At 46.9% G+C, this 11,194-nt stretch overlaps 3 protein-coding genes; 2 read left to right on the top strand and 1 right to left on the bottom strand.

The window, feature by feature from the left end:
• The window catches only part of GSTUM_00010488001 (uncharacterized protein), a gene marked incomplete at its 3' end in the record, with an annotated part of 4,460 nt that extends 1,083 nt beyond the window's left edge, over nucleotides 1-3,377 (bottom strand). The window contains exons 1-9 of the mRNA XM_002841327.2: nucleotides 2,519-3,377; nucleotides 2,369-2,459; nucleotides 2,119-2,316; nucleotides 1,990-2,034; nucleotides 1,195-1,899; nucleotides 907-1,148; nucleotides 504-854; nucleotides 215-453; nucleotides 1-160 (exon numbers count right to left, since the gene is read on the bottom strand). The exon at nucleotides 1-160 is cut by the window's left edge and continues 1,083 nt beyond it. Of these exons, the coding sequence (XP_002841373.1) occupies nucleotides 1-160; nucleotides 215-453; nucleotides 504-854; nucleotides 907-1,148; nucleotides 1,195-1,899; nucleotides 1,990-2,034; nucleotides 2,119-2,316; nucleotides 2,369-2,459; nucleotides 2,519-3,274 (2,787 nt within the window). The 5' untranslated portion in view covers nucleotides 3,275-3,377.
• Nucleotides 3,378-4,084: 707 nt separating this feature from the next.
• GSTUM_00010487001 (uncharacterized protein) lies at nucleotides 4,085-4,699 on the top strand (the record flags this gene model as incomplete). Its single annotated transcript, XM_002841326.2, has 2 exons — nucleotides 4,085-4,271; nucleotides 4,330-4,699. The coding sequence occupies 2 exons, from the start codon at nucleotides 4,085-4,087 to the stop codon at nucleotides 4,389-4,391; spliced, it is 249 nt and encodes an 82-aa protein (XP_002841372.1). The 3' UTR covers nucleotides 4,392-4,699.
• A 906-nt stretch (nucleotides 4,700-5,605) lies between these two features.
• GSTUM_00010486001 (uncharacterized protein) lies at nucleotides 5,606-10,343 on the top strand. XM_002841325.2 has 16 exons: nucleotides 5,606-5,899; nucleotides 5,979-6,770; nucleotides 6,799-6,810; nucleotides 6,861-6,939; nucleotides 6,995-7,087; nucleotides 7,159-7,688; nucleotides 7,737-7,893; nucleotides 7,939-8,281; nucleotides 8,346-8,590; nucleotides 8,641-8,774; nucleotides 8,827-9,041; nucleotides 9,093-9,161; nucleotides 9,216-9,304; nucleotides 9,467-9,482; nucleotides 9,536-9,693; nucleotides 9,746-10,343. Exons 1-16 carry the CDS (start codon nucleotides 5,735-5,737, stop codon nucleotides 10,234-10,236), a joined length of 3,588 nt encoding a protein of 1,195 aa, XP_002841371.1. The 5' UTR covers nucleotides 5,606-5,734; the 3' UTR covers nucleotides 10,237-10,343.
• The last annotated feature ends 851 nt before the right edge of the window (nucleotides 10,344-11,194 follow it).

The raw sequence follows: 11,194 nt of genomic DNA, 5'->3' as shown, positions 1-11,194 counted from the left end.
CTCGGGTTTGCTACAACGCACCATTAGCCGAGGCCAAAATTCGTGGTAAAAACAAGAGAGGAGCGCAGCGGTTTGTTCGGGTGAGAGCTCATTGAAGACCCGGTTAAAAAGGAGCTCACTGATGAGAAGTTCATCACCAGAGCTAATCTCACATGCAACACTGGATATGTGTTAGCGGAGAAAAGGGGCAATTGAAGGGGAAGGGAGGGCGTACCGGGCTTTCAGCTGAATAGTGTCTAATTCATCAATAAACCCGAGCCGCCTAAGCAGGCGCTTACGGTACTTGAGTTCTTCCAGTTGCATCACTGAATGCGCAAGATTTATCCGTTTCCTTACTGCCTTAATCTTCTCTTGCAATTCAACTTTGTGATTGTAAAGGTTATATAGGACCTTCAATCTAGGGGAGTTATGGAGAGGGTTGGAGAGCAAACGCGATTCAAGAACCTCGATTTTCTAGAGCTATGTTAGCGATATGGAGATGAGGCAAGGGCTTAGGAACTTACACGAAGAAGATTCTTGAACGAATCGTCGATTATACCCATATTTTCAATAGGGTCAAGGACTGAGATACCATCTGCGAATCGTCTTTTTACTTCATCGAGATTTTTTCTGGCACTATTTCTCTGCTCCTGTGATTTCATATCCTTGGGGAGGAAAATACGGAGGCCTGAGATACTAGCTAAACAGGAAAGTAAGATAGGTACAACTTCCATCTTGCCGTTATCGCCTTCGCTAGGGGGCCTCACTCCTGTGGGGAGTTCCTGACCAGGTCGAGTAAAAGACGACGTGTCAGAGGCGATGTTTAGAAGGACATCGACGATATAAGATTCCTGGGGCGAAAACTCCTCTCCACTCTACAGTATGTTAGAATCCGGGGCCGTAAAAGGAATACCTGTCTGTACGCACCCTTGAACGAAGTCTCTTGGTGTAGTTGACGACGGCGCCCCATCCAAAATCATAATTGAGATACTTCACTTTTACAAGTCTCCCAGGTTGCATAAACTGTAGACAGTAATTGGGGTGGTTAATTACTTCGCGCATTTCTTTGGTGTAGCCGTCAAGTTTTTGCCGTAGGTCATGGTACTCTCGGACGGTCGGCTCATCCTCGATAACCGTATTTATTTTCTCAGTCTCAAGCTCGCTCAATTCTGTAGCATTGTTAGCACAAATTGTGACTGGGCAGAAATAACTGACCCTTTTCAAGCCCTGCAGCACCCGCATGATTTTGGAACTGGAAGAAACACTTTTCCAGCATGTATTCGGGCGATATTCCTTCAACTCTCATGAGATTGAGAATCATGTTGTAACCCAAGTAGAATGCAGAATTAAGCCTATCCTGTTCTCCTTTGACGATCTCGCGAGCAATTGCAGGCTCTAAAGTTTGATCTAACATTAGGATGACAATACCACGATCGTCCAGCCCACGACGCCCTGCGCGACCTGACATTTGAACAAATTCTGAGGGCGATACCCATCGTTGCTCTTTACCGTCAAATTTCCTAACATTTGTAAATACAACCGTTTTAGCAGGCATGTTGAGTCCGATTGAGAAAGTTTCAGTCGCAAATAAGACCTTGATAAGTCCTTCTTGGAAAAGAATCTCAATAACCTCTTTTAGAATGGGGAGGAGTCCCGAGTGGTGAATACCGATACCCCGACGCAAAAGAGGTAAGACATGTTGGATTTGGGAAAGCCCTCTATCCTCCTCGGATAAAGAGCTAATAGCGTTGCCGAATACCTTTCCCACCATTTCCTTTTCAGCGTCGTCGTTGAATGCGAGTGAGCTCATTTGAAGAGCAAGGCTCTCACACTCCCGCTTACTAAAGCAGAACACAATTACAGGATTATAATTTTTGATCATAATCATTTTGACAATTTTATATATGTCGGAAGGACCACCTATAAAATCTTGATCAGCACCTTGCAGCCAACGGGGCGAAGATTTCTCACCTTTGTTTCCCCCAGTGTTGGTCTTATGTTTTCGGTCACTCCTTCCTCTACCTTTTCGCCCATTGATATCGCCAGGGTTGTCCCCTTGCTTTTCGGCAATAAAGTTCATCGCCCTTTGAAAGTTGTCCTCTCTGAAAACGCTCTTCTCGTCTACCACAAGATGCATACCATCTGCACCAGCAGGAAAAAGGTAAGTTTGAAGGGGTGTGGGGCGGAAATCAGTGTAAACCACGTGACATGGCTGGTTGTGAGTTTTGCAAATCCATTCGGCAAATTGCATGGCATTAGGAATTGTCGCAGATAAAAAGACGTATCTCACTTTGTCTGGTAGGAGGATGATTGTTTCTTCCCAGACAACACCGCGGGCTAAGAGCAGTGAGTATATCTTACAATGTTATGTGGGAAGGCGATATCGAACCTTTGTCTCGCATATAATGAATTTCATCGAACACGACCCATTGAACTTCTCTCATGACCTCCGAACCCCTGTAGAGCATAGACCTCAAAATCTTTATTTCTGTTAGCAATCTGGTTGACCTCTCTGTCTATGATTGTTTAGTTGAAGTACCTCAGTTGTCATTACCAAACAAGTTGCGTTTGGGTTTATAGTGGTGTCTCCGGTCATGAGCCCGACATCTCCAAATTCTGCGCTAAACTCCCGATATTTCTGATTGCTCAGAGCTTTGATCGGACTAGTGTATATAACCCGCTGGTTGTCCCGCAGACTCTGCGCAATTGCATATTCCGCCACAACAGTTTTTCCGGCACTTGTATGCGCACTAACCAGCACGCTCTCTCCCCGCTCGATTGCAGCCACCGACGTCTTCTGGAAAGGGTCTAGGGTGAAGCCATACGCTCTTGCTGGAGGTTCAACGAATATGTGATTCTCAATCGGTTTGTATTGGTAGTCCGTGGGAAGGGAAACCTGATGGCGTACTTGGTGCGGGATGATGATAGATTTTCCTTCTGTATCCTGGGACGTTAGCCCACTTGACGCAGGAACCTCTCTTGCCGCGTCAATCTCAAAAACATCTGCAGCAATAGGATCTGCGCCTGACTCCCGACGTTGACGTTTCGCTAACGGTAGGTTTCCGGGTGAAGTTATTGTTCCCCCCCCTCCACCCACGACAGGAGCAGAATCCAACGACATGGCATCAGTCCGCGACTCCGCTACTATAGAATCACCATCGCTCTCCTGTGGGCGGCCACCGCCGTTTGCGAGTCTCTTTTTCCGTTCGGAGCGATCTTTCTTCGATTTGGATGGGCGGGCATCGTTTTTGAGGCTCCCAGGCTCAAAGACATCAAACAGCTCCTCACCGTACATTGTCGTTGAGGCAAGTAAGAATTAAGGTGTAACTGTAGGAGGGGGCGACTCTTGTAATGAGAAACGTTTGTCTCTAAGTCGGAAGTTGAAGGGTATTTAGTCTAAAGAGTTGAGGACGGTAGGAACTTTCTGAAATAAAAGCTCTGGTGCTGGGGGGTAGTGGTGGGCGCTTTTCTCTTGTTTCTTGTCTTGGCAAGGGCCTAGCAGGGTTGGAAATATTACCGAAATAAGGTCGGGTCCAGACCAGCCCTGTGTGATCCTGTTTGGACGTCACAGTCGGCGGGGGTTTCTGATCGTCAGAATCTCGAGGGGGGGTCAGCGTGTGATGAAGAGAAAAAAGTTATGGCCGGGTTATGATTAAAATTTTTACGGGAAGGTCACAGGAAAAGGAGGAAGGATGGAAAGTTACAGGATGCGATCATAAGTTACGATAACTTGATAGAAACAAAAAATTCTAAGATAAACACATGTCGTGCGTAGCTTCCAGAACGCCTGTAGAAGCCAAAATCCTCCCTAAGGTTGTCACCACCCTATAGTCATCGTCCGACTTTCTATGATACAAGAAACCTTACTCCTCTTCAGTTGTCGGTTTCCTCTTCCAATCATCTCGTTAGATTGCATCTCATCTGCACTGAAATCGTGAGTCCACCCTCTTTCTGAATCCTTTTATTCGGTTCACTCGCTCGTTTAAAACCATTTGTATGTTGCCGTTGATCTTGCGGTTCCATCCTTCCCTCCCCATAATATCTCCTCCGCTTCCTTAAATCCATTTTGCTACCCCTTTTACTCAAATTTTGCTTTAAATTACAGATGATTCAGAGAACCGCATTCCGTTTGACCTTCGCCACCACCCAGGCCCCCTACCTTATGGCTCGCCGCGGGCTGCACGCCACACCCGTTCGCCTTGGTGGTTACCACTACCCTGAGGGACCCAGGAGCAATATCCCTTTCAACCCTCATACTCGCTTCTTTTACCTGCGTTTCATCGCCTTCTGCAGTTCGTCTCACTTAATCGAATGGGAAGGTTTTGTAGAGTTGCTAACATGTTTGAGTAGCCGCTGGATTTGGCTTCCCTTTTGGGGTTACCATCTGGCAGTCTTCTAAGAACAAGGCCTAAGTTTTGGTAACTTTGGTTTGTTGAAACAGACTTTTGCGGTGGGATTGGAGGCTATTTCTGGTGAAGGTCTGGCTGTATAGGGTTAGAATTATAGAACTCAAGTTCTATGAAACCTCGGTATCCCAGTGGGACATTCAATTATTTCACGTGCTGTATGGATCGTGACGAACCGAGATCCAGTGGTAGTTGGTGTTATGGTGTGACCTATTCGTCTCCGGATCCTTTGGGAAATAGACTTACCGAATCTGGGGGTGGATTAAGAGGAGGTCTATTAATTCATTTTCTTAAGGTGGGAGCCTTTTCCAATCACTCCCGAGGCGCCAAGCGCTGCAAATATGAATCAGCATCTATGTTGCTGGCAAGATTTATACGCCAATGTGAAGGTTAGTTGGGATAGGAGCCTGGAGTTTGTAGTGTGGGGTACCGAAATGGTGGTGCAGGACGAGTCGGGGGTATATCGAGTGATATGAGCCATAAAATGAAATATGGTAGACCAGATCCTATGAAGCCGATGCTTCAGAAGGTGCGCAGCGTGGGGAAAGGCGAGTTTTGGGAAGAGACAATGTTAAAGCAAACTGGCCCTGATGCGGGGGTCAGCGGCCATGGAAGCACTAAATACTGGGTTAGGGCATCTCGGGCGAACTATGGTAAAGGATTCTACCACAACTACCGGGAGAGATATTTGCATATTTGCTATTGGTCTCATGACTCCTAGAAAGATGCGATACAACGATATTGGGTGGAGGAGCGCAGAGGGGATTTTCACTAATGACAAGGAATTGACTTCATAGAGCATCACCCACTCCATAAAACCGACCCTTTTTTATCTATGTCAGTACCATCACCAGAAAGAAAAGGCTCAAGCCAGATAAGTCTGGGGCTATTTCGGGAGGTTTTGATGCGATCCCGTATATCAACTGCTAAGAGCTCATCAACTGCTGTTACATTGTAAATCCAGAATCCAGCAGTATGAGGTGGGTCACGGGTCATGACGCAGACTTTGGTCAGGTGAGGCTCTTTCGAAAAGTTACCTCATGGTGGGGCAACCCTTCACGTTTTTCCTGCCCCACCTTCAATTCACTCTTCCGTCTGGCCACTGTCCGTTCATCTATCATACCTGAGGGCTCGTTCTGCTCCCCCTAATCATTCTCCCGCTGTCTGTATTCCCACCCTCCTGCACCTCAAGAAAATATTTTTCCCCTCTGCCAGTATCACCCCGGACTTGGCTTCCGGTCTCGTGGCATAGCAAACACCGCCAGGTGGAGGAAAAAATAATTGAAAAGGGAAAGCAAGGCAAGACCCAAAGCAAGCAAGCAGGAGAGCACAAAAACGCTTTTTTTTCCATGCGTAACCTCCTTACCATCGAGCGCTCCGTCGCTGGCACCACTTCCACCAACGTTCCAGACCTCCCCCTCTCTGCTATCACTTGGGGTGGATCTGAGGATTCACTCATATGTACTCATGGCCCTTCTGAGGCCGAAGCTGCCGTTGAGCTGAAACGTGTTAACGTGGGATTCGAATCGTTGTCCAGATCGATCTTTTTTGTTGCGTTGCAAGGAGGCATTTGCTGATTATGTTCAAAAATAGAAGAATGGCCAATCGGTTCCCATCGCATCGTGGGATGCTTCGCCCTGTCTATCGCCATCGTTGGCTTGCGATCGCATTCTCGTCCTGCATTATTTCCCTGATACGTTCTCAACCTGCGTAATATTTGCTGCAGGTGACATTGTGGTCGTTCAGGAAGACCCCACCCCTGGAGTTAATAAAATAGAAATCGTTGGATCTGTTGATGAAGGTATAACCGCTGCAGCATGGTCTCCCGATGAAGAAATTCTAGCCATTGCCACTGGTGCATCAACCTTGCTTCTTATGACACGAGCGTTCGAACCCATCGCCGACGTCATTCTTTCGCCAAATGATCTCAATGCTTCAAAACATGTCTCTGTGGGATGGGGGAAATCAGAGACTCAGTTTAAAGGGAAACGGGTGAAAGCTATGAGAGATCCGACTGTTCCTGAGAAGATTGACGAAGGTGTTCTCAGCCCCCACGACGATAACGGTACGAGGATTAGTTGGAGAGGGGATGGTGAATATCTCGCTTTGTCCTCTGTGGAGGATTCGAAGAGGAGAATCATTCGAGTTTACAGCCGAGATGGTTCCTTGGATAGTATCAGCGAACCCGTTGATGGTTTGGAAGGGCCTCTGAGTTGGAGACCAGCTGGAAACCTTATGGTCGGCATCCAACGCCTCCCTGAGAGACTCGATGTTGTTTTTTTTGAGCGAAACGGTCTCCGACACGGGGAATTCACACTAAGAATACCGCCGGATAAAATCTCCAATGAGAAAATACTGGAGTTACTCTGGAATCATGACTCCTCGGTACTAGCCATTTGTTTCAAAGGCAGAGCGCAGCTGTGGAGTATGGGTAACTATCATTGGTATCTGAAGCAGGAGTTAATTTACCCCAAGGGATATCACGTAGCGCAACATAATTTGTATGTGAAATGGCATTCTGAAAAGCCTCTGCTGCTTGCGCTCGGACTGGGTGGTATGCCGTTTCATTGACTTTTGTAGAGAACACTCTCACTAATAGAACCGATTAGAGAGTATTATAAGTTACGAATTCTCCTGGTCTGTGTTCGCAGGTTCTTCGAGATCACCAGATGATCATGGTGTCCTAGCAGTCGTAGACGGAAGTATGCGAAAGAAACCCCCACCAGAGTGCCCCTGATTATGACGTGTGCTTGCTTATGATGAATGGATCTAGCTACCCTCAAGCTTACACCATTGCGTGTTGCCAACATTCCGCCACCAATGGCGCTCACAGAAGTAGAACTCAAGTCTACTCCAGTGGATGTAGCTATTAGTCCTACTGGGCGCCTTATTGCCGTCCTTAGAGATAAGGCATTGGATTTAATTCGATGGGATTTCGCCAGAAACAAACTTGTTTCGGGTCCAATCCTCACCTCAGACATCATGGAGTTTGACACAGGTCAATGTTTCCGCCAGATCTCTTTCGCCGATGATGAGACGTTAGGAGTGGTCTGTGACATGAAGGTGGGCAGTGCTTTACAAGTGATATCAATTCCAAACAATAGACAAGCAATTTCTAAATGCACACATGAATTTCAAAATGGTGCCACTGCTGCGCGGTTGGGAGGTGTACCAGACCACAAACATCTTTTCTATCAGGATAGCGAACGGAAAGTTTATTTCTATGACACAGAGAACAAGTCTGCGAAATTTGTTACACAACTCCCGGCTATTTGCCCCTGGCTAGAGGTAGCCTTCTATCAAGTAAGTGTCTGTCTTCTTTGTGTATCCCTGGCTCTAATGGCGAGTAAGAAAATGGTCTTCGGCCTCTCTGGCGATGGCCGACTCTACGTGAATTCTAAATCGATAGCTTCGAATTGCACATCATTTGCAATCACCCCAGCTCATTTGGTATTTACGACAACACGACACTTTGTTAAATTTGTGCACTTGCACCATAGTCACCAAGGTACGCCAGCTGCCGATTTCAATATCCTAAGCTAACAACAACTAGACCTAGATATACCAGGAGATGACCCAAGTAGTGATGAGCGCTGCCGAAGCATTGAGAGAGGGGCTCGATTGGTACAAGTGATGCCAACTAAATTTGCATTAACTTTACAGATGCCACGAGGGAACTTGGAAACAATATACCCTCGCGTTTTGGTGCTGGCGGGAATTAGAAGGAGCATTGAAGCCAAGGATTACCTTACTGCATTTCTAGCGTGCAGAAGCCATCGCGTGGATCTCAATATCATACATGACCATGCACCCGGGCAGTTTATTAGGTTGGTTGAGTTGTTTATAGATCAGGTTAACGAAATTGAATACATTGATTTGTTTTTGTCACAATTAAGGTAAGTTCTCCATAATTGGCTGGTGTAGAATAGTATTGCTAGCTCTGCTAACAGTGGCTAACAGGGAAGAGGATGTTTCAAAAGCGATGTACCGAGAGACCTCGCAGTCAGCTGAGGTTTCAGAGACCTTAAATCAGATTAGCGCCACTAATAGTTCCAAATCGAAAGTAAACACAATATGCGATGCTTTTCTTAATGTTCTACTACCAAAGCGGCTTTCAAGTCACCTTCAAAACATCGTCACCGCCTATGTTTGCAAAACACCGCCGGATCATGATGCGGCGCTACTATTGATTGGATATCTCCGAGGTATGTTCGAATTAGAGGTGTATTGCTCTAATATACTAAAATTTTCAAAGAGAAAAACCCCGAGCTCGCTGAAGAGGCGATTCAGCATGTTTGCTTCTTATCCGATGTGAATAAACTCTACGACAATACTCTAGGGCTCTACGACCTTGAGCTCACACTCATGGTAGCCCAGCAATCCCAAAAGGTTGATGCTGTTAGCCAGTGTATCTCTAGATATAGCACTAATTGCAGTGTAGGACCCCCGAGAATATCTACCATTCCTACAGAAGCTTCAAGAGATGGAGGCCAGACGACGCAAATTCACAATCGACGATCACCTCAATAGGCCTGCAAAGGCCTGTTCTCGTTTGTACGAGCTTGGTGACGAGGTATTTGATGAAATGAAGGATTATGTTGTGAAACATGAACTCTATTCGGTGGCTCTGGGGTTGTGCAAATACTGCCCCAAAAAGTTCCAGGCATGTTATCCTATTGTTCCGGAGTATTTAGCGCCACTGACTAGGACAGGTGATCATGGGCTTGTATGCGATTTTCCTCGAAGGAGTCTCGAGATATCCCGACGCCGGATTAGGTATGCCGCAACCCGACCCATACGTGTACGAGTGAGGGCTTATGCTTGAAATAGCGTACGAATATCTTGGAGATTACTCACAGGCGACCCAATGTTACCGTCGTGCTGGGCTATGGCAAGAAGCTCTCTTCGCCGCCGCTCAAGTGCCATACTCGGCGGAGGATCTCGAGGAACTTAGCTCATCTCTCGCCGAAGCCCTTTGCGAGTCGAAGGACTACCAGAGCGCTGCTGCAATCCACATGGATCACCGCAGTGACTTGGAAGAAGCCGCCAAAGTCCTTTGCAAGGGCTGTTACTTTAGTGAGGCAATGAGATTGGCAAGTGGTACTCTTATCTGTGAATTCTTATATCAACTAATAAGAGAGGTAGATTAGCAAACACGGAAAATCAGAGCTTCTAGTCACTGTGGTGGATGCTGGCTTGTCGGAGGGATTTGCACAAACTTCTGAATTGATAGCGGAATGCAAGAGACAGCTAAAAGCACAATTAGATCGTATACACGAGCTCCGCACAAAGAAGGAACAGAATCCTTGTAAGTATTCCCTCTACCTATTTTCAAGATACCAAGCTAACCGTACCTTTAGTGGCCTACTTTGATGGAGTTACAGAAGAAGACGCTCCAGATAATGTCTCTTTAGCTCCAACTAATGCGTCAACATCTGCATCCCTCTTTACAAGGTACACCTCCGGCGGTGCACAAACCGCCATGACAGGAGCTACTCGCCGTACCTTCAAGAACCGCCGGCGCGAAGAGCGCAAGCGGGCCCGCGGCAAGAAGGGCAGTGTTTACGAGGAAGAGTATCTCGTTAGCTCAATCGGCCGTATGATTGAAAAGCTTGACTCGGTAAGAGATGAGACTAAGAAGTTACTAGAGGGCCTTGTCCGTAGGAGGATGAGGGAGAGGGCCACCGCGTTGCAAACTTTGATGGAGGAGCTGTTAGCTAGTTTGGAGGGATGTGTTAGGGAAGTCTTTGAGGAGGCTGGCGAAGTAGTCAACCCAGAAGCCGGCGCTGAAGGGGGCGGGAAGAGAGTCGTTCCAATCATTAAAAAATTTGACGGAGTCGGAATCTTGTAAATTTGTTTAATTTTCTACATGTACAGTACATATGGTACCCGAACACTACCATAGCTAGCAGTAGCTCTCAAAGCCCCCCAATTTACCGGTATGGCGCATAGCGATAATCGATGACCCCGAGTAATAAACCACCTCAAAAAGCCCAGAAAACGCACCAACGCTATCCAGCAATGTTATCATCCTCAAAAACCACCGATACGCAATCAAACGAGCATAAACAGCATCCAAACGCAAGCCCAAAATCGTGCCCAATGCTCTACCTTTATTATATTCCCCCATCGAAATCGTGAAATTCCAAAGTGTGCCAAAAAGCTATGCTCTCACCGCCTTTATACGAAAAAAAAAAACTATAGTGGTGCGGTATCAAAACGTCCTTTATCCGGAGATGGTGTCCTAATTATCGCAGAAAACCAGCTAAATAGGGCGCGATTAATTACCACCGCATACATGAAAAGACAAGCGAAGTGGGAGAAAAAAGAAAAAGGAAAACCCTCAAAGCCTCATCTCCATCACCTCCAATTCCCAAACGCGAATGCAAAATCCCCCCACCCGGTCCCCGTGCACAGTAGCGGAACCGGAGAGCGCGATATGGCAAGGCACGGTAGAACAGTGAAGCGACACTTTACCGCCTATAGCCGCCGCTGGTATACAAGCGTTCACTCGAAACCCCATAGGCCAGAAACGAGCAAACCACAGCAGCCCAATTGGCAAAGCATATCTCATCTCCGATCTATCTCCCTTACTCCCTCGCTCCGATCAACCAGCGAAAGGCACATTTTTTTATTCAGGGAGTGTAACAAATTACAATACTCGTACATCCATGGGCCCGGGAATGATTATGGATGGATGGGTGGATGGATGGATGGATGGATGCCCGATCCATCATCGATTATTGGGGACGTCGCAGCGTGCGTTTGCATATGCTATGCGGTCATGGTCGTGTGATGGGTCATGGATG

This window comes from Tuber melanosporum (genome assembly GCF_000151645.1).
Source record: "Tuber melanosporum whole genome shotgun sequence assembly, scaffold_7, strain Mel28".
NCBI lineage: Eukaryota > Fungi > Ascomycota > Pezizomycetes > Pezizales > Tuberaceae > Tuber > Tuber melanosporum.
Note: the sequence above shows the minus strand (reverse complement) of the source record. Positions and strands in the feature narration are given on the sequence as shown.

What these genes read in the sequence shown, in the direction of transcription:
- GSTUM_00010486001 (XM_002841325.2), top strand. Translation starts at nt 5,735, where the DNA reads ATGCGTAACCTCCTTACCATCGAGCGCTCCGTCGCTGGCACCACTTCC. An exon ending in GCTTGCGCTCGGACTGGGTG is followed by an intron (nt 6,940 to 6,994) that starts GTATGCCGTTTC and finishes AGAACCGATTAG; the next exon opens with AGAGTATTATAAGTTACGAA. An exon ending in CTTGCACCATAGTCACCAAG is followed by an intron (nt 7,894 to 7,938) that starts GTACGCCAGCTG and finishes AACAACAACTAG; the next exon opens with ACCTAGATATACCAGGAGAT.